Source organism: Leuresthes tenuis, unplaced genomic scaffold (assembly GCF_036924035.1).
Source record: "Leuresthes tenuis unplaced genomic scaffold, fLeuTen1.0.hap1 SCAF_19, whole genome shotgun sequence".
In the NCBI taxonomy this organism is placed as follows: domain Eukaryota; kingdom Metazoa; phylum Chordata; class Actinopteri; order Atheriniformes; family Atherinopsidae; genus Leuresthes; species Leuresthes tenuis.
In genome coordinates this window covers 30918614-30937689 of record NW_027325373.1, presented here as the reverse complement: position 1 = coordinate 30937689, position 19076 = coordinate 30918614, and the positions used below count along the sequence as shown (strand labels likewise).

Genomic DNA, 19076 nt, shown 5'->3' with positions numbered 1-19076 from the left:
TATAAATGACAATCAAAAGTTTTCCCGCAGTGTAGTGCTCATTATTCCCATTGTCATGAGATCATCACTAATCATGCTTAAAATGTCTTTGGTTGCCTCTGCTTTAGAACCTGCTACTGTTTCACAATCAGGCAGACTGCGTTCATTTCATCTTATTATAACGTGTAGTCTTCGTCGCTGTTCTGAATAAATTTTAGCACTCCATGGGTTGTATTCTGTGAGGAGTCACCTGTACTTTGTCAGGTTCACTCAACGATCATCAGAGTCAGCTGTGGATCTACTTCAGTTGTTGTTTTGTCAGGCGCAGAAAATGAGCCTCGGTGGGAAGATGCTGCTTGTGTCTATTTCTTACTTTGAAAACTGTTCAAAACAAAAAAAAAAAAAAAAACCAACAATGTTACGTAGTTTGTGTCCTGATGAAGTGCATCTGCTGAAACTGGAGCTGATTATGGCTATTTATATAAAATGTGTAAAATTGTCTTCTTTCAGGTTTTGCTATGTTCATTATGCAAAATAGGTGCTTGCTGCTTTTTACTGTGGGCATGGACTCAGCAGTTTTGGATTTAAATAGATTTTAAATAGATATTAATTATTATTCATTTTGTTTTTATAGCTGTTGCTACAACCAATCAACTCATTCTATAAATGTTACATTACTTTCCATTCGTTACATTGTAAAACACAAGTTCTCACTGAAAATGACTGTTGTGATTTTTATTGTTTTTGATAATATTTCAAGGGCAGCACAATGCTAATGTCTGTATTTACGATGTAGCAACAGAATCTGCAGCTGTGACACATGATTTAAAATGTTCAAACAAAATGTTCGATCGTGGTGACATGATCACTGCCATATGGATCCAGAGCACGCCTTTTTATTTCTTCTTTTTGTATTTGTGGTGATCAGGTCTGCATTTACAGCCACATTACTGCTAATGTGATAAGGACCCAGTTTTTTTCTTTATTTTTTTAAAACTTTTTACCAAACAAGTTTAAAGGTTCATATCTAATCTTAGCTAGATTTAGATAATTGATGAGTAAATGGTCTGAGAACAGCCTCTGTCTGGCTCTGGAGGACCTTCAGACAGGTCTTGGTTCCTGGCAGCCCTTTGTACACTGACAAAGAGGCGTCAGTACTGTGCTGCTTGGACTGTATCACTGTATCAAAGTTGTAGAGCCCATTATCATCAGAAGTTGCTCCTGGAACCTTTTCACACATACAGCACAGTCCTTGTTTGTGCAGCAGTGCAGTTGTCGTGAGCACTGGTGGCTGCAGCTGTGCTCTCTCTTAACTCAGTGAAATCAGAGAGGGGCCTGGCTTTGCCGGCCCGTAAACTGCCTGCACAGACACACTGTCTGCAGACACCCAACCGCTGGAGACATCTTTTCAGCCATCCTCTGTTATGCTGAATTTCTTAAAAGAGGGTAGTTACAAAATATGAGGTGTGTGTGTGTGGCGGTGGTTGGGGGGTGTATATCTAGCTGATTATCACCAAAGGATTTATCAAACAGCTGGACTTGTGAAGCAGTCACATTATGCTGCACTAAACAGCTGTTACTATGCCATTAAGGAAGAAGAACAGACATACACACTGTGAACACATAGATAACATCCTAAGGGCTCCTTTGGAGATTACACTTACAATTTTAGATTTGATACCTTGGATTTAATCTTTGAATCTTTACAGTTAACAAGTCAATCTCACAACATTCTTATGGTTTAAAAGACAATCTGTGAAAAAATCTGCTTTCAAGCTGAATTTAATTTCTTGTTACAGAGATGCTGCAGAGCTAACATGTTGAGGTTTTGCTTATACCTTCAGTGAGGGAAAGAAGCACCTCATGACACCTCATGTACTCCTTATTAATTTAACTTCTCTGTCTCTGAACATCTTTCAACATCTGTAAAGTTGTGTGAGCACTCACTTGATAAGGACCTGAACCAGTTAGTGGAGCAAAGTGACTAATTTATTAGGAGAAATAAATAGAAATACAGTATTAATCAAAGTTTTATAGACACTTAAGAATAAGACACAAGAGGTCCTGGGTGTAGAAAAACATTCAGCAAACTGAAAACAATTTAAAATGAAATGGAAAAAATACTTGATTTATCCCAAAAGGATATTATATAAATATAATATAATTATTAAGATTCTATTTATTTACTATTGCATTGTATTTATACATGTGGTCCTGTGATTGACTAGTGATCTGTCCAAGTGGACCCTGCCTTTCACCCATTGACAGCTGGGATAGGCTCCAGCCTCCCATGACCCTGAGTGTATTATATTTATATATTATTGTAATACACTTATTATTATTATTATTATTATATAAATTATTAGCAGTACAGTAAAGAGGTTGTGACTTTAGGATATGTCCAAAATTATTCATCTTCTCATCAAACTTAAATGAAACTTCAAAACTTAATTTTAACTAGTCTGGAAGCGTGCAATTTCTGCAAGGATAAATGATTGCTACAACAATTTTTAAATCCGTCCATCATCTACTGCTTCTCCGGGGGTCGGGTCGCGGGGGCAGCAGCTTGAGCAGAGAAACCCAGGCGTCCCTGTCCCCGGCCACTTCCTCCAGCTCTTCCGGGGGGACCCAGGCGTTCCCAGGCGTTCCCAGGCCAGCCGAGAGACATAGTCCCTCCAACGTGTCCTGGGTCTTCCCCGGGGTCTTCCCCGGGGTCTCCTCCCAGTGGGACGTGCCCGGAACACCTCACCAGGGAGGTGTCCAGGGGGCATCCTAACCAGATGCCCGAACCACCTCATCTGACTCCTCTCGATGCGGAGGAGCAGCGGTTCTACTCCGAGCCCCTCCCAGATGACTGAGCTTCTCACCCTATCTCTAAGGGAGAGCCCAGACACCTTGCACACTGCACCTCCTGAATCCAAGATTCGGCTATCCAATGGATCCTCCTCGCCAGTACCCCCAAATAGACCTAACCAGGGGGGCTGAGGAGTGTGATCCCCCTGTAGTTGGAACCCTTTTTTGAAATAGGGGGACCACCACCCTGATCTTCCAATCCAAAGGCACTGTCCCCGATGTCCACGCGATGCTGCAGAGGCGTGTCAACCAAGACAGCCGTACAACATCCAGAGCCCTGAGAAACTCAGGACGGACCTCATCCACCCCCGGGGGCTTGCCACCGAGGAGCTTTTTGACCACCTCAGCAACCTCAGCCCCAGAAATGGGAGGCCCCATCTCTGAGCCCTCCGACTCTGCTTCCTCTGAAGGCGTGTCGGTAGGATTGAGGAGGCCCTCGAAGTATTCCCCCCACCGACTCACAACGTCTCTAGTTGAGGTCAGCAGAGCCCCGTCCCCACCATACACGGTGTTGACGGTGCCCTACACAGATAATGTTTCAATTTGTCATCATGTTGATGTTCTAGTCCACCAAACGTGTCCTTACATGATGACGCCCACTACCATGCTTCCATGAGGTTTATGGATCACAAACACCTATAAAGTTAGCAAGGGGCAGAATTTTTGAAGAATTGGATCAAATCATTACAGATTATATCTTTCATATTTAATGTTTGTTGAGATTACATTAAGCACCTCCTTCCTGTTCACTCCTTAAGGCTGCGACACATTAAGCCGACGGTCAGCTGTTAGGAACATCAGTGACCATCTGTCGCCCTCGTCCTTTTGTTGTTTCCTGTACGATAGCCACCAGACCATGTCAACCTTTTTTTTGTTTGTTTGTTTAATCAATTTAACAAGTTAAATCTGTGTCTGACTCGCTTGTCAGTGTAGTTGAATAAAGACCCTTAAAAACCAAACGATCAGCTGTAAACATCTCTAAATGTCAGCTGCTTATTTCTTTGGTTTTCTTAGTCATTGTGTGGGTTCTTCTTATACTTTGTCTCTACCTCTTCTTCTACAACCAACAGGCGAAGCATGACCACTGCCACCCACTGAGGTGGTAGGTTCAAGATCAGGAGATGGCAGCTGCACGTAGACGTTTTAGAACGAGGAAATAGCAAAAGCATATAAGGGAAAAACAAAGGCATTTGAAGGCTAAAGTAACAGCAAGACCAAAAAGAAATTACATGAGCATTTGCAAAAAAGCAAAAGCAGAAACTTAGCAGAAATAGCACAAGAAATAAAGACAAATAAAAAGCTTATATGAGTTTATGATATAAAAATGAAAACATTCCTCTTATATTTCCTCATTCATTTTTTTAAATTCTTTTACAAATGTATTGTTTTCTGTTTCCATGTACACTTCACTACTACAGCATGGAAATACGACAGCTCATTAAAACTATCCCTCTACTGAGCATCAGTTATGCTGATTATGAAAGAATACTTAAAAACAAAACCCACTTGGCAGTTGATGCTGAAGTAAAGAAGAAACGGAAAAAGCTTTATTTATAGCTAATGCTGTCATGATTCCCGACAAGATGGAGGAAAAGGCCCCAAATGTAGCACTCAGGCATAAAAACACAGAGTCTTCACTCATGTAAAAAACTAAAGATGCAAAGGTTAGCGATGACAAACAGAAAATATTTCTTTCTTATTTATGATCTGGGGTTGGACAAAGGGAACCAAAGCGTATTCATTCTAAGGGAGCAAGCGACTAACAAAAGGTAGGTAGCGATGATTGGCTAAATGAATCCAGATGTAGAAAAAGGAACAGGAAGTAATCGTAACAGAAAATACAAGGGGCCAGGCTATACAAAATAAAACAGGAAACATTATGAACGAATCTCATCTTCACCAGAAGCTACAATGGAAAAAAAGAACAATGAAATACAGAACCAGCAACACAGGCCGTGGTGAACTGTCATGAAGTTCTCTTTCTTGATGAGGAAATACTTTGTAAAGATCTGGTTTCAGTTTACGTGCACTGCACATGTTGGTTTAGATAGGAAGCCAAGGATTGTTTAGTTATGATAGACTTGTGGTAGAGTGATGATGAAGAAGACCCAGTTTGGAAGTAAATTTGTTTGTCTTTGTTTCTGCCCGTCCAGAATTAAAATGCAAGTTTTGAAAATGGCACAAACGGCATTTGTGAAAGTTATTGTATTGTCAGTGTTGACTGACTGACTGACTTATTGAAATGTTACATAGTTAAAGAAACATGAACTAAATTTGTGGCTGAAACCACTTGACAGCTGTAGTTGTTTGTTGTAATATGTTGAAGTTATGCTTCACTAACTGTGCAGAAATGAGATATTTCAGATTTTTAATGAAATCTGCTGTAAAACCATATGTCTTCTTCCTAGAGATAAACTTCACGTACAATCATCTCTACCGGCAGATGATGTACAGGGAAACCAGCAGAACCTTATGGTTGATGTTTCACCAATAGTTACTGTGTGTTCATGCCAATTCTGATTAAAACTTATTCTGCTGAAATCCACAATATCTGCACACAGACCTACTGTTATGTTGGGTAAATACAATTTGCTGCAGTGTTTCCATATGGCGCCAGCAGGAATATGTTTATCAGAGAAGCTTAATGACAATCAAACAGCATGGTCGGATGACACCAGGGGTATAAAAGCATGGTAGAAAGAAAATTGTCTGATATTTTAAGCTGATAGGAGGACACACTTATCAATTTGTTTAAAAGGTGTAGGATGCAGCTTTTTATGCACATTTTGCTGCATATTAAGATGTGAAATGATCACAGTGCCTTAGTGTTTGGCTGTAGCTCACTTTAGTTTTCCTTGTCATTAAAAGAAGCTTTGAAATACCTAAATAACAGCAGAGCATTTTGAAACCACCAATCTCTTACTGGAGTTCTGTCATTGTGATAAACAAAATACCACAGCTGTTGGAAAAAGAGCCGGACATCTTCTTGTCTGTGGTTCCACATCATAAATATAGAACTCTGCCAACCACTGTTCATCATATGACTCACATTTGACTTAATCAAACATTTATATTGCTGGATTAAAAGCACCACTGTGGAAGCAGCTCAAAGTGTGTATAACTTACTCTGTGTATTTAGTGGTGAAACACTCTTAAAGGGTACTATTCTCCTTTTGACAAGATTTGACAAGCAGCAAACAAAAGCATCTACTTGCATGAAGAAAAAGAAAATTACTTGAAATAGAAAAGATAAGTCATTTCTGCTTATATCTTGGGTTTCAAATGGAGACAGCACTTAACTCAGTTTGCACAGTATGAGCACAACACTGCAAAGATCATAGAACAGAACAGATTTTGAACTGGCCTGCAGAGGAGTGTACAGCTGTTGCTGTTCACTCACGTAAGATCTAGATTTAAGCTCTGAACATGCACATAGGTTTGTGATGTGCAACGCGTTGACGCCTGTTCTGGTCCAGTGGGCAACTTACAGCAGTGGGATGTTGAAACTTAAAAAGAATGCTTTGAATAGATACTTTTTGCTCTTTAGGCAATAGCATTTTTCTGTAAGGGGGGTACATCAACTGACTGTTGTTGCATGACTGATGAAGAAAAATTTTCATTAAAAAAAGAAGGGGAAGAAATCTGAAAAAGTTTAATCTTGATGGGATCGCGATGGTCATATTCGGAATCCCCACAACTTGGAATGAATTTGAGAGCCTGACATATCTTAGAAATGACTTGGAACTGAGAGATCTCAGACTCATTTGAGACTTGGAGAACATTGACCGTGACCCACTTGCAAAACAAAGTAAATTTCTTTGTCATTGTTTAACTTCAGTTCCCTTACTTTGAAAGATTTTACAGATATTTTGTTGGTGTTTTCTCCTCATCTTTCCCCGTCTAAAGGTGCAGCTCTGACTGAGATGGCTGTGTTGCTTTGCTGCCACAGGACAGTCCTTTTGGCTGTGGCCCTCTGTTACCTGCCTCGTAGCACCTCTTCCCTCAACCTGGAGGATCCCAACGTCTGCAGCCACTGGGAGAGGTCAGTCACCATGCATCATTTCTTTGAATGTCTTTTACACTTTATTAAGCACACATGCAAAGAGTAGGCCAACATTTGAGAGAAGCACCTGCTCACCAATCCGAATTGAGTAAAATAAGAATGTGTTAATCCCAGAATGGGAAATAATTTACGCAGCATGAAAAAAGTCATTAGTTATCAGTCAGTCAGTATGTGAAGCTATTACTAAATATCAATAGCACAATATAACCTTTATACCTGTCTCTTACACCATGATTCTGACATTAACTTGTGTTACAGCAGGACTTTATGAATCGTTTTTCCATTTCATGGTACGGTACAGTGCGGTTTGGCTAAGCAAGGCTCCTCCACAGCAGACAGTATCCCCTCACTCATCAGCTGATTATCATTGCATATAGCTTATGTAAAGCTGCAACCAGCTTTACTGTGCGAGTGTGTTTATGAGCTGATTGAGTAGAAAGTTTTATCCAAAGTGACTTCCAAGTGAGGACTGTGGAGGAGTACAACAGGCTTTTAGCTGAGAGGGTTTGAATGACTTTTAGATCATTCAGCTGAAACTAAACCCACACTCGCAGTTAATAAACATGTTCACATATGCATTAGTAATGAACGTAACAAGAGATCCACGTGCAGATATCTGTGACATATGTGGGAAATTGTCGCATTTCTTTTTGGATGGAGACCTCACAGCAGAAATGGGAGTGTGGCCAATTTTATCTTCTTTTTTATTTTTGGAATGTGGGCTTGAAATCCCTGCGACAAAATGAGTTTAAATAACCTGAAGAAGGGTTAGGGTTAGTTTCACACACCTACTGAAGAGTATAGACATACCATAGAAATGAATTTGCATGAAGTGATTTGCATGTAGCACACATATGTGGAAACAAGGTATTGCAAGGCAAGGGTTATACCTTGGCTGGGGTCAGGAAGGCTGCACTGACTTTGTCTAAAGTTCAAAGATATAGCTTCCAGAAGCTCTTAAAGTTTACTAATCAATGCCACTTCATTATCATTGAGTTTGGTTTTAGATTAAGAAGAATAAAACAAATTGAAAGTCTGTGAAATAGACAATGGCATTTTAAGATTATTTTCAAGACAAAAATGTTAAAAGGGTGAAATTAAGTTTTTACCTTATTTTAGATTTAAAGAGAGCTTAGAAAGCCATTATATGAGTTGTAAAAGAAGACGGGTGGAGGGAAATTTCCCAGCAATACTGCCTTTCACTGACTAATCCTATGAAACAGCTGCAGACACACTCACAACTCTGATGTGTTGTTTTTGTCCCAAAGAGTGAGAGCAGAGATGGATTCAGAAAGCAGACAACAATGATAAGTACGAATAAGAAAGTCCCAGCTCTGCCAAAATGTGGCATATACTAGATTAATCTGCTGTGCCATTCATGGGCATTAGATTTATATAGTTGTCTGTTTGTTTGTGTAAATCCAATGTTAAACCTAGTTGCTTTTTCATGTAGACATGCTCCATTTTTCACTGGCTGTGGCTCACAGGCACTAAACTGTGATAATATGATTTTAAGATGAATGTTGTACCTTCAGGCATATAGAAGTGATAATGTATGTATAGCTTGTACTGTATTTGCAAAGGGAGCTAATGTTTGCAAAAAGAAACCTATCTAGCTAAGATTAAAGTTGGAGAGTGGTTCATACATTTTTGTACTTGAAGCCTTTCTAAGCGATATTTGTTGTCCCTGTTTACGCCATATTCATACTTTTTGCCCAGCAGCAATGTCCACATAAAAAAAATGCTGCTCCAGTAACAGAACAAAAGCATCTGAAATATAGTCAAATAAAAAGAAACTATGAAAATACAGGCAGACGGCAGGGACTGTAAATAGATCCATCATTCACCACCAATGACTTTTTATGTAGCTGGATTTTTGTCTTTGTTTTTTAGGAATGATCTGTGTGTCAACTTTGACATCAGCTTCATATATGAAGACTTAAAGTTGGTGCTCTTCGTGGACTAAACAAAAGAGTATATTTGTAACACTTTAATCAGAAAAGAAAAAAAAGGCATTATTAACAGCACAGCAGGTTAGTGAGCCAAGAGTCTGTAGTGTGGCAAGTTCACGAGGCAGTCATGAGACAGTGTTTGGACCACACACTGTGTAGTTGGTAGTGATACATGGAGGGGTGGGAGGGTCAACAATACCTGCCATGACACACACACACACACACACACACACACACACACACACACACACACACAAGCAGCTTAAAGGGTGTCCTGATTCAAACATTCAGGTTCCCAGCACACATAGATGGTAACACAGCATACATGAAAACACTGTTTTCTCCCTTAATGTGTGATGTCTCCGTCCTCTTTTTGTGCTTTCAGTTACTCTGTGACAGTGCAGGAGTCGTACGCCCATCCTTTTGATCAGATTTATTACACCAGATGCACCGACATCCTCAACTGGTTCAAGTGCACCAGACACAGGTGAGGACCGCCTAATGCTGACATGACTTTGTGGAGACTGTGGTTGTTTGATAAAACACTTAATGATAAGAGGACTGCCTTTATATAGACCTCCTATAGTTGTTTTGACCAGTCACAATATGTCATTCATAAAAGCACCATGCAGTGTTAAAGGCTGTGTATAGCTTTTACTCTGTCATAGACGCTCACACACCAATTAACATTATATAGTCAACACTTTTAACATGTGGACTGGGAAACCAGAGATCAAACCACCAACCATCCGATTGGCAGACAATCGCTTTTCCTCCTAAGCTCCAGCCACCCTGACTCTATATGTGGTTTGTTTTTGTTTTGTCATGTTTGAGTACAAGCACATGTTCCCACAGAACATGGTTTGATCTAGATGTCTAAAAGAGATTTAAGGGTCCACAGATAAACTTGGGCTAAATTTGGTGTACAAGTGAAAGTTTTGAAGACCTCAAAGCCTAGTCAAAGATATGGATTAAATGTTTTAGTTTAGCCTAGATTTCACCAGGATTGGCAATATAAAAAGAAATGGCCTACATGGGAGTCAGACTCAAAAGCCTCTGCTTTTAAGTGCTTCTCACAGCCTAGAGAGCTCAACACCCACACGAGACGATCAGTATCATGCCACCATTATGATGCTGATTGTCCCAGAAGTATCTTGGTGGCTGCATACAGCAAAGATTTGATCTAAAACATTTAATGTGTTGAAATCACATCTTTGTGCAGACAATATTTCATCTCCTCATTGACCGGCATTGTCTGCCTTTCATTCGCCAGTATCTGCAGGTAAATTTCGAGCACTTTTCCCCAAGCAATTTAGTTCTTATAATGAAATTTTTATATCAAACAAACAGACACAGCTGTAAATATTGAAGATTCCAAAATTAAGTCTATAAATTGTCATAAAACCCCAGGAAACACCAGCCAGAATGTCACCTTTGTGTCTTGTTTTAAAACTGGTTGATTGGTCGTTTGGACGTCTGTTTTCACCCACTTCTTAGTTGCTGAAAATATAGTTCTAGTGGCAATGTGTCAAAAACTCTGAAACATTCTGTACAGTTGTGGGCTGCAAAGAAACAAAATTGGTCAAGAAGAAATATTTTTCTAATTCAAAAACTTACCTTTCGTTGGTGTATGAGATGAGGTCAACATAAAGACAAAATTTCATTTAAAATGTCAGAAATTTGGAAATGTACAGGCTTATATGCTGTCAAGGATTGTAAATTCCTAAATCATGTAGCATGGTGTGGGAATTACAGCGTCAGTCTCTCCACAAACAGGATGTGCTTCATACCACTGTGGGGCTGTTCAGCTCAGCAAGTAGTGCTTGTAAGGCTAAAGTCTTCAGTGTTCATCTCCTCCCAAAAAACATGAAAACACTCAACAAATGTGAAAGTTTAATCGCCATCTTCAAATAGGCATAGATGTCTATCAAGCTTTCACCTTTGACCCAAATTCAGCCCAGTTTGATTCTGGACATCACCATTTAGATGACTTCATACCGGATTTTTTTTTTAAACCAAAAAAATCCTGAGTCGTTGTGTCACTTTGTGCATGTATTCTTTCATTTTTAAGAATGTGTGTGCCCCTTTTAGTTTTTTCTTTTCAGAGTTGTTTGTATGTCACATGCTTTCTGAACCACTTCGCTATTTTACTATCCCATCGTGTAATATGTCATCTGGGAAGAGAAAATCTATTGATGGAAAAAACCTGCTCATTTAGTAAGTCTGCGTCTGATATCCAGTCAGCTGACCCAGTTTTTGGTAACACAGTGTTACTGACCAACTGAAGCAACCCCAGATACGTTAAACTCGGGTAGTAACTTTTAATTTATCTATTTTTTTGTTTGAGCCATGCAGTACACGTTTATCCTGTGGACGAATGAGAGTTTCCACTAAAAACAAACAAAAAAAACAACATTTGAAATGATTCTTTAACCAGTTTATCTTCCAGTGACTTTAATACTTCCACTGGGAATATTTCAGAGAAAGTGGGTAGTATACAGTGCAGAAACAAACTCTTAATACACCCTTTGGGTGGACAAGTAGATGAGCTACTGGTAACACTGACCAGCTCTGACCTCAGTTTATCCTCATCGTGAGAGTTAAAAATCATACTACGAATCTGCCACAAAACAAACACGATGTGACTTCCCTTCCTGTCTGTTTGCAGGGTGAGCTATCGCACTGCTTATCGCAGAGGAGAGAAAACCATGTACAGGAGAAAGTCCCAGTGCTGTCCAGGCTTCTATGAGGACGGAGAGATGTGTGCTCGTGAGTATCTTCACACACACTCACACACAAGTGTAATAAGTGTGACAATGTTTGATTGCATACAGCTTTTACATGAGGAAACAGAAGGACATGGTTTCAGTGAGTGACTGTCAGAAGAACAGGTGTTTGCTGTCATTACGGTGACCTCCCATGACAGTTGGGCTGCTGTGCACCCCACGTCCCACTGTGTCAGTGACAGCTGGGAAGTACAGCAACTGTTGGTCAGCAGCAACAGGATAGAACTCATTACGTAAACACAGCTTGCCATTACCTTTGTGAAAGTTGTTGTTGATTTGAAAAAGAAAGAAAGTCTTAATATCCTTGTACTTTGGTAGAGATGGCGACACAGTTAATGTGCCCCGGGAGTTCAGAGGGGAATTTATCCTGGTGTGAAAAGGCTCTCTTGTATGAGCAACTATCACATGCTGCTCTGAAAATCCCTGAGCTCCTCGACAGAACACAGCAGGAAGAAGAATTTGTCAGACACTCCGGGCAGTGTGTTTTTTCCAGATGGGACTCAGATTGGGAGGGAAATCGAATTGCATGAAGGTCAAATTTAGTGCACTCAGTTTACCAGAGATGAAATGATGCAAAGCCTAAGAAATGAAGCAGACTTATTTGTTTCCTAGTTGTTTCCATGATAAAAGAAATGGCAGATATAGCATTTATCTTCTCATGTATAATTAATGTAGCAACACAATCCCCCCAGTATCCGTCATCTTTTTCTTCCCCTTTCCTCTTTTTCTAGTCCCTCTCATTCTTTCTCCTCCCTGTCTGAGTTTTTACTCACATATGAACTGGACTAATTTTGAATTTAATTAACTGGATTTGATTGGATCATGATTACAATGAATTGGACTCTAATGGACTTGAATTGGACTATATTGCTATATAAATAAAACTGGATTGAATTGAATTGAAATTGTGTTCTAAAAAGAAAGAATACTGTAACAAACTAAGCAGCACTTTTCACCACATACTTTATTCATAAACTGCCTTATAAGACCAAATAAAATTGTACGCATGGACATGAAGTGGTTGTAAAGAATGAGTGGGCGAATGGAGCTAGGGTTTAAGATATGATAGCATTACTCTACACTGTGCTACAGGTTTGTTGGCAGACATAAAGAAACAGAACATGAACTCAGAGAGTTGGTTCAAATGGTTTGTTGTTAATGCATAAGAAAGAATCTGTCAGAAAGCACTGACAAACACACTGCATGCAGAGAAATGTTCAACCATCACCCGATCATCCTCAGGAACGACTGGGGTATAGACCTGAATTCTGTATGAGTTAAGTGTGTGTTTCTGCAAGTCCTGAAGTTCTGCTATAACGGGGGCAAAAGAACAAAGCTGCTGACAATGCGTTTCTGATGTCTCTGAAGTGTCCATGTAAGAGCAAAGAAAATCATTTCTTAAAATGTGGATCTCTTTTGAGGCGAAAACAGACAGGGACATGTTGAACACATCACACAAGAATGAGTTTAAACGAGTTTTGGATCATTCCATGATAACTCCCCCCGACCATATACTGGCACATTATGGTTTTCCTTATAATGAATAGATAAATATGTGAAAAGAAAATTAGTCTTTCAGGTGAACAGAATTTTGCTGGGTTTAAATATGTCCTAAACATATCCACCAACCCAACACAAAACTGCTAATGATAACGAGGACACAACTAAAGAGTTGTTGGTGCTTTTCTTCATCAACAAAACATCACTTAGATTGATTATGATAAATAACTTTTCTACCGAAATGAAGAATTTAAAAAAAACCAGTCTTCCTATTGTGTGTTGTTTTAATCTAGATCTGTTTCATTCCGAAGAAGCGAGCCCCATCCTGTGAAAATCAATGCTTCGTGAGGCTTTGAAAAACCAGCAATATGATGCAGTTTAGATCTGTGGACCAAACCTTTTTTGGTTGCTTGATTAAAGCTTTAGGATTTTGCAAGGTCTCAAAAAGTTTTCACAAAACAATCAGTGACAGAAACATTGAAATATGAAATAGATATTCAGAAGAACTGGTTTGGAATTAATTTTGGAATGTTCATTGCGCTTTTAACATAATTAAAATGAGGGTGGTCTGTCAATATTTGAATAAAGTCTCAGAGAGGCCATTTTTAACATCGTTACTACATCAATAAGTCCCATTTATCACAAGTCATATTTTTACTGATATGTCGTTTATGTATCTTTTTCTTTTTTGGCCTGCACTGCATCCTTGGCCTGCCTTCCTGTTTCTTCCATGCCCAGCCCATTGTGCAGAGAGCTGTGTTCATGGTCGTTGTGTGGCACCCAACACCTGTCAGTGTGAGCCAGGATGGGGGGGCTCCAACTGCTCCAGCGGTAAGTCCTCCAGCTGCTGCTGTCTGTGACCAGTCATGTCTTTATGTGTGTGAGTGGTTTTCTGTGAAAGCACTCTGAACTCACAAGAGGAAAAACAGACTGCTATCATGTTACTGACTGTTAGAATATACCACACGAGCAGTCAGAACCACCACAGCAGCAAAACATGACATCTGTGTTATGTCTTTCATTTTTCTCAAGTTTAATACTTAAGTACAAACCCAGGCTGCCTTTTTTTGGATTTTCGATTCACTACAATTCATAGCTGAACGTTCACCTATAGTTTCTTCCCATTAGTGTAAAGATATAAATCCGGAATGACGCTGCTCTGGCGGCGGCATGCAGTAGCTTCGGAACCTAATGTCTCTTTCTTTCTTTCTTTCTTTCTTTCTTTCTTTCTTTCTTTCTTTCTTTCTTTCTTTCTTTCTTTCTTTCTTTCTTTCTTTCTTTCTTTCTTTCTTTCTTTCTTTCTTTCTTTCTTTCTTTCTTTCTTTCTTTCTTTCTTTCTTTCTTTCTTTCTTTCTTTCTTTCTTTCTTTCTTTCTTGAGTTGTCTTGTCCCCCTGAGCTGAAAGATTTGTCTACATGTTTGACTGAATAATTTTTTTCATTCCATTTTGAAAATAAAACAATTCCCCAAATTTTATGTTCTAGACCAAACTAACTGTTCTCTCCGTTTTCCGAGTTAGCGAAAAAACGGAGAACGACCGCTCAGATTCTGTTTAGGTTTTTTTCCATTTGAAAAAAAAAGCGTGACCCTGGAGTTATCTGTGCCCAGTGTACGCTGTGTTGGCTGCACGTTTGAAGCAGTATGCAGTGTGATGCAGTATTTCCTCATTTTCTTTAGTTTGTGCTTTAGTAGGAAAATAATAAATGAATTCACGCATCTTCCAATAGAAACTCTGGCACGCACATAAAGGTTGTTCTCTTATCACGAGGAGTGTTGGTCTAGCTGCAGAACATCGGACGATGAGTTAACAATCTAACTGTCTAGAATTTCATGGATTTCATGCACTGTAACCAGAGGGCCGTACCCCACAAAGAAAGATTCATTGTTATATGTCTGAAGTCAGAATATTAAAGATTACAACAGTCTCTCGCTTTAATCTACTTCAACCAATTCATTGTTTAATAGGCTACAATATAAGAGCTATTGATCCGGGTATTTTCTATAACAGTAGCACAACTGAAGGTTATTGATCACATTGCTATGGTAACCTAAAGCATTAGATTTTGAGAGTAAGTTTAATATTTTTGATTGATTTCTGTTCTATACAACTGTTGGAACTGATGTTACTCAGAAATGAATGAGTCTGGAACATTTATCATAGATAATAACTAGTTTAATCAATAAATGGACTTGTATAGAGCTTTTCTAGTCTAACTGACCACTCAAAGCGCTTCACTACATGCCGCATTCACCCCACTCACACACACACACATACAGCACGTCTTAAGATACATAACTACGTGCTTTTCTAATCATTCATACACACATTCATACCCCAATGGATACACTGGGAGGCAACGCAGGGTTCAGTGTCTTGCCCAAGGACGCCAGAGTCGAACCACCGACCTTCCGATTGGTGGGCGACTGCTCTTCCTCCTGAGCTTTACTTGACCGCAATCGATCTGCACGACACCGTCATTATGGGACAGTGTCAGAGCCAAATGCTTCTCTTAAGTTTTTATTTTAAAAAGTAGTCGTATCGAGTTAAAATGAAGTGCGGCTGCACTGAGCCATTTGCATGATTAACACTTTTCTACTGGCCTACCTCTTTATTGGAGCATCATTTGGCTTTTTATGTTCTTCCAGTTAAAAGTCATGTTGCCAATCAGCAGTTTTTGTTTTTTTGTTTAATCTTGTGTGACTGTGCCATAAAAAAATCAAACCTCGACTATTTTAAGTAGCAAGTAATGTTAAACCAGTATTTCAGGATGAAGATGTCAGCAATTGTCTGTCATCAACATTAGAGAGAAGGGCTTGGTCCAGAGGGGTGTACAACAAAGCAAGTTCAGCGCATCCAGACTTACTTTGTGTTCGCTGCTCGACAAAAGCTGAATCATTATTCAGAGGTAACAGATACTACGACGGTGGTTCAGATCTTTCTTAGTAAACCAGACTTTAGTTTTCAGGCTCTGCACGCTCACATAAACACAAGTGTTTTACACGTTACTTAAGACTTCTTTGCAAAAATACACTGATCAGCTGACACTTCATTGGTAAGAACAGCAGGTTGTATGAGTAGGGAGATGTGAAGAGTATTGAACGAAAAAATCAAATGGAATCCGTCTGCTCATCGTCTTTTTTTCTTGAAAGATGGATAAATGTATAGAAAAGACCACATTTTCTATTGATTTCAACTGAATTGAACTTTGAAAGCAACAAACGTCCGGAAGCTGTGAACGGCCATGGATTTCTTTTTTATTATACACTGTTCTCTCATGATATCGTCTTATTATTTCAAAGTTGTGAAAAGAAGAAAAAAAAGACTTATTATTTGGTTATCTCAATATAATCTCGACTTTTTTTTACCCGTGGGATCATTTTCAAGTCTGATGATTGTGCGCTGGTTAATGTGATCGTCCTGATTTCAACCTACAAGAGCAGCCAGGAAGGGCTTGGGTAGCCACTGGCTGCAGCTGTAGCTTAAAGTTACACTTTACGTTAGTTGCTTTACTTGACTGGGTTTGTTTGGGGGCCACCGGTTAGCAGATGTATGGAAGCTGTTCGTGGCAGCTCTTGTAGGTTGAAATGAATTATCACGAGCTAAAGAAATATTTTTGTAATATTTTTATAATAATAATATTTATATAATAATAATATTGTTTTTTTCCACAACTTTGAAATAATAAGTCGTTATCACGAGATAACGGTGCGTAAAACAAAATAAAATCCATGGCCATTCTCAGCTTCTGTACAAAAGAATTAGCAGCTCTAGAATTGGCAATGGTATACATGCATACATCAGTGGCAAATAGTTTAACCTAAACCGGGTTAAGACCTAATTTGAGATATGATAAATGTGAAATAAACTTCAGAAAAGTTTATATTGGGCTCAAAATGACAGTATCATGCAGCACTTTTAACATCATCCTCATCCTGTACATACTTATTCATACTTATTCCACTTTTACTCACTGTTCTTATTTATTGTTCTTTCTTTCCTTTTTTGTAAAACAAAGCACCAGCACACCACAACAAATTCCTTGTATGTGTAAACCTACTTGGCAAAAAACATTGTTTATGATTCTGATTCTGATACATAATCACACAAAATGCTGAATTCCAAAAAGATAATGACAATGTAACGCATTTAACAAGAACATTGTTATTATGATGAATTGACGAGAGTTCAATTTGGAACTTTGCAAATATGTGCTATGTAATTTGCTAATTCTTTTTCTCAGACACTTTTATCTCTAACATGGCTGTCTGACCACCACTGTAGAGCTTGCTCAAGGCAGACGTCCCAAACTCCTTTCTATCAGCTGTGACACAAAAGCCTGTGTCAAGTACACACTGCAAACTAAGTGTGAGCAAGTTTAGTTACAGCCACAACTACTCTGACACAGATCTACCAGCTTACTTTCTATGCAAAAGTGGTCATGATGCAAGTGGTACATTTGCTGTTGATTTTACTAGCAGAACTAAAAGCACTGGTTGTATCTGGGCATGTATTGTCTCGTTCATCGGTTACAGATGGAGTCAGCGGCATTGTGAGCCTTGGGAATCTGGGGCTGTAGCCCTTTATATTTTCTGAATAGTCCTGTATCTCAAGATGACAGAAGAAATAATGAAAAAAGTTACTTTATAATAATTTATGTAACCCCCCGAATGATAATAAGAATATTATGTTTGCTCAAAAACAGAAAGAGGCTATGCTTCAGTTTCACTGTCTTTCCTACGAGCAGCATCTGTTTCACACTATCTGGCACTGTTGACCATTTCTGTGTGGCAGGCACACATTTTATACACTGTGACAGAGGGAAAAAGAGAGAATCACATGCACCAGGCTGGTGATTGTTGGCATTGGGCAATAACTTGGTTGTGTAGAAGACATTAGAAGGTTATTTCTAAGGTCCAATGTTGGAAGTGAGGCTGGAGGAGGTGGAGAAGAGGTTGTTTCATGCTGCTGAGGCACCAGAGTGGTGCAGCTTCGTCTACAGATTGGTGAAGAGGACGGAGCTTTGGTGTGGCCCTGCGTTTTTTGTAAGACTCACTGTTTATGAAAAGAAGGCACCCCTTTATAGATATGTAAGATAGATACGCTCTCTCAAGCTGCAAGATTGTGTTACAATGTTTAACAGAAAGAATAGATATCCAATAACCAACCTAATAAATTCAAATGTCTGTATTAGATATGCTCATAATACAATAACAACTAAACATTTTTAGTCAGAAACACCCGGCGTGAAAAGCTAAACAAAAAGCAGAAGTCAAGCTGTCAGAAGAGAAATCCTTACCACTAAAACTTATTTTAAGTCACAAATATTTTGGTAAGTCTAAGCATGTGTGAATGTGTTTTTCAGTTCAAGCCCCACGATCAGACCAAGAAATGAGCTTTATTATTAACAGTCTATCAAAATTCAGCAGCAACTCCTGTTTTATCATAGGCACAAAACATCTTAGATTTGAGATGGTAAATTTAAGAAAACAACGTGGCATATAACTTCATCCGTTTCAAGGCTGTAATTTCTGCTCAGTGTTGGACAAGGAAAATGATAACAAAGTTGAATAAGACTCGCATTCATGTTGTAAAAGCCAGCCGATGCAAATGACAGATGCAACACATTTTATATTCATTTCACTTGTTGTGACTGCTGTATAAAAATCCTAAGATCTCTTGTCTGGTCATTGAGATTCCAATTATTCAAGATCTTAAGAGTGCCCCTGGATGGAATCAGCAGTTAATGCAGCAGACATCTCTATCTTTGACTCATTACTGGGCACACCTTTTAGGCATAGTGTAAAGGACATTTAAACACTGCTAAAGCTTCCTTTTGTGTCTGTGTTATTATTATTATTGACTGAAGTATGTCCGAAACAAGGATGTTGACTGTGCAGCTATAAAATCAGGATTTTATTAGAGCAGAGCGACAGTATGGAAATG

At 39.0% G+C, this 19076-nt stretch overlaps 1 protein-coding gene across 1 annotated transcript in view; it reads left to right on the top strand.

Moving 5' to 3' along the window:
• The window catches only part of megf10 (multiple EGF-like-domains 10), an 80982-nt gene that overhangs the window by 8445 nt on the left and 53461 nt on the right, over positions 1 to 19076 (top strand). The window contains exons 2-5 of the mRNA XM_072372100.1: positions 6739 to 6874; positions 9233 to 9334; positions 11516 to 11616; positions 13872 to 13964. Coding sequence (XP_072228201.1) covers positions 6756 to 6874; positions 9233 to 9334; positions 11516 to 11616; positions 13872 to 13964 — 415 coding nt within the window. The 5' untranslated portion in view covers positions 6739 to 6755. The remainder of the gene's footprint in view (positions 1 to 6738; positions 6875 to 9232; positions 9335 to 11515; positions 11617 to 13871; positions 13965 to 19076) is intronic.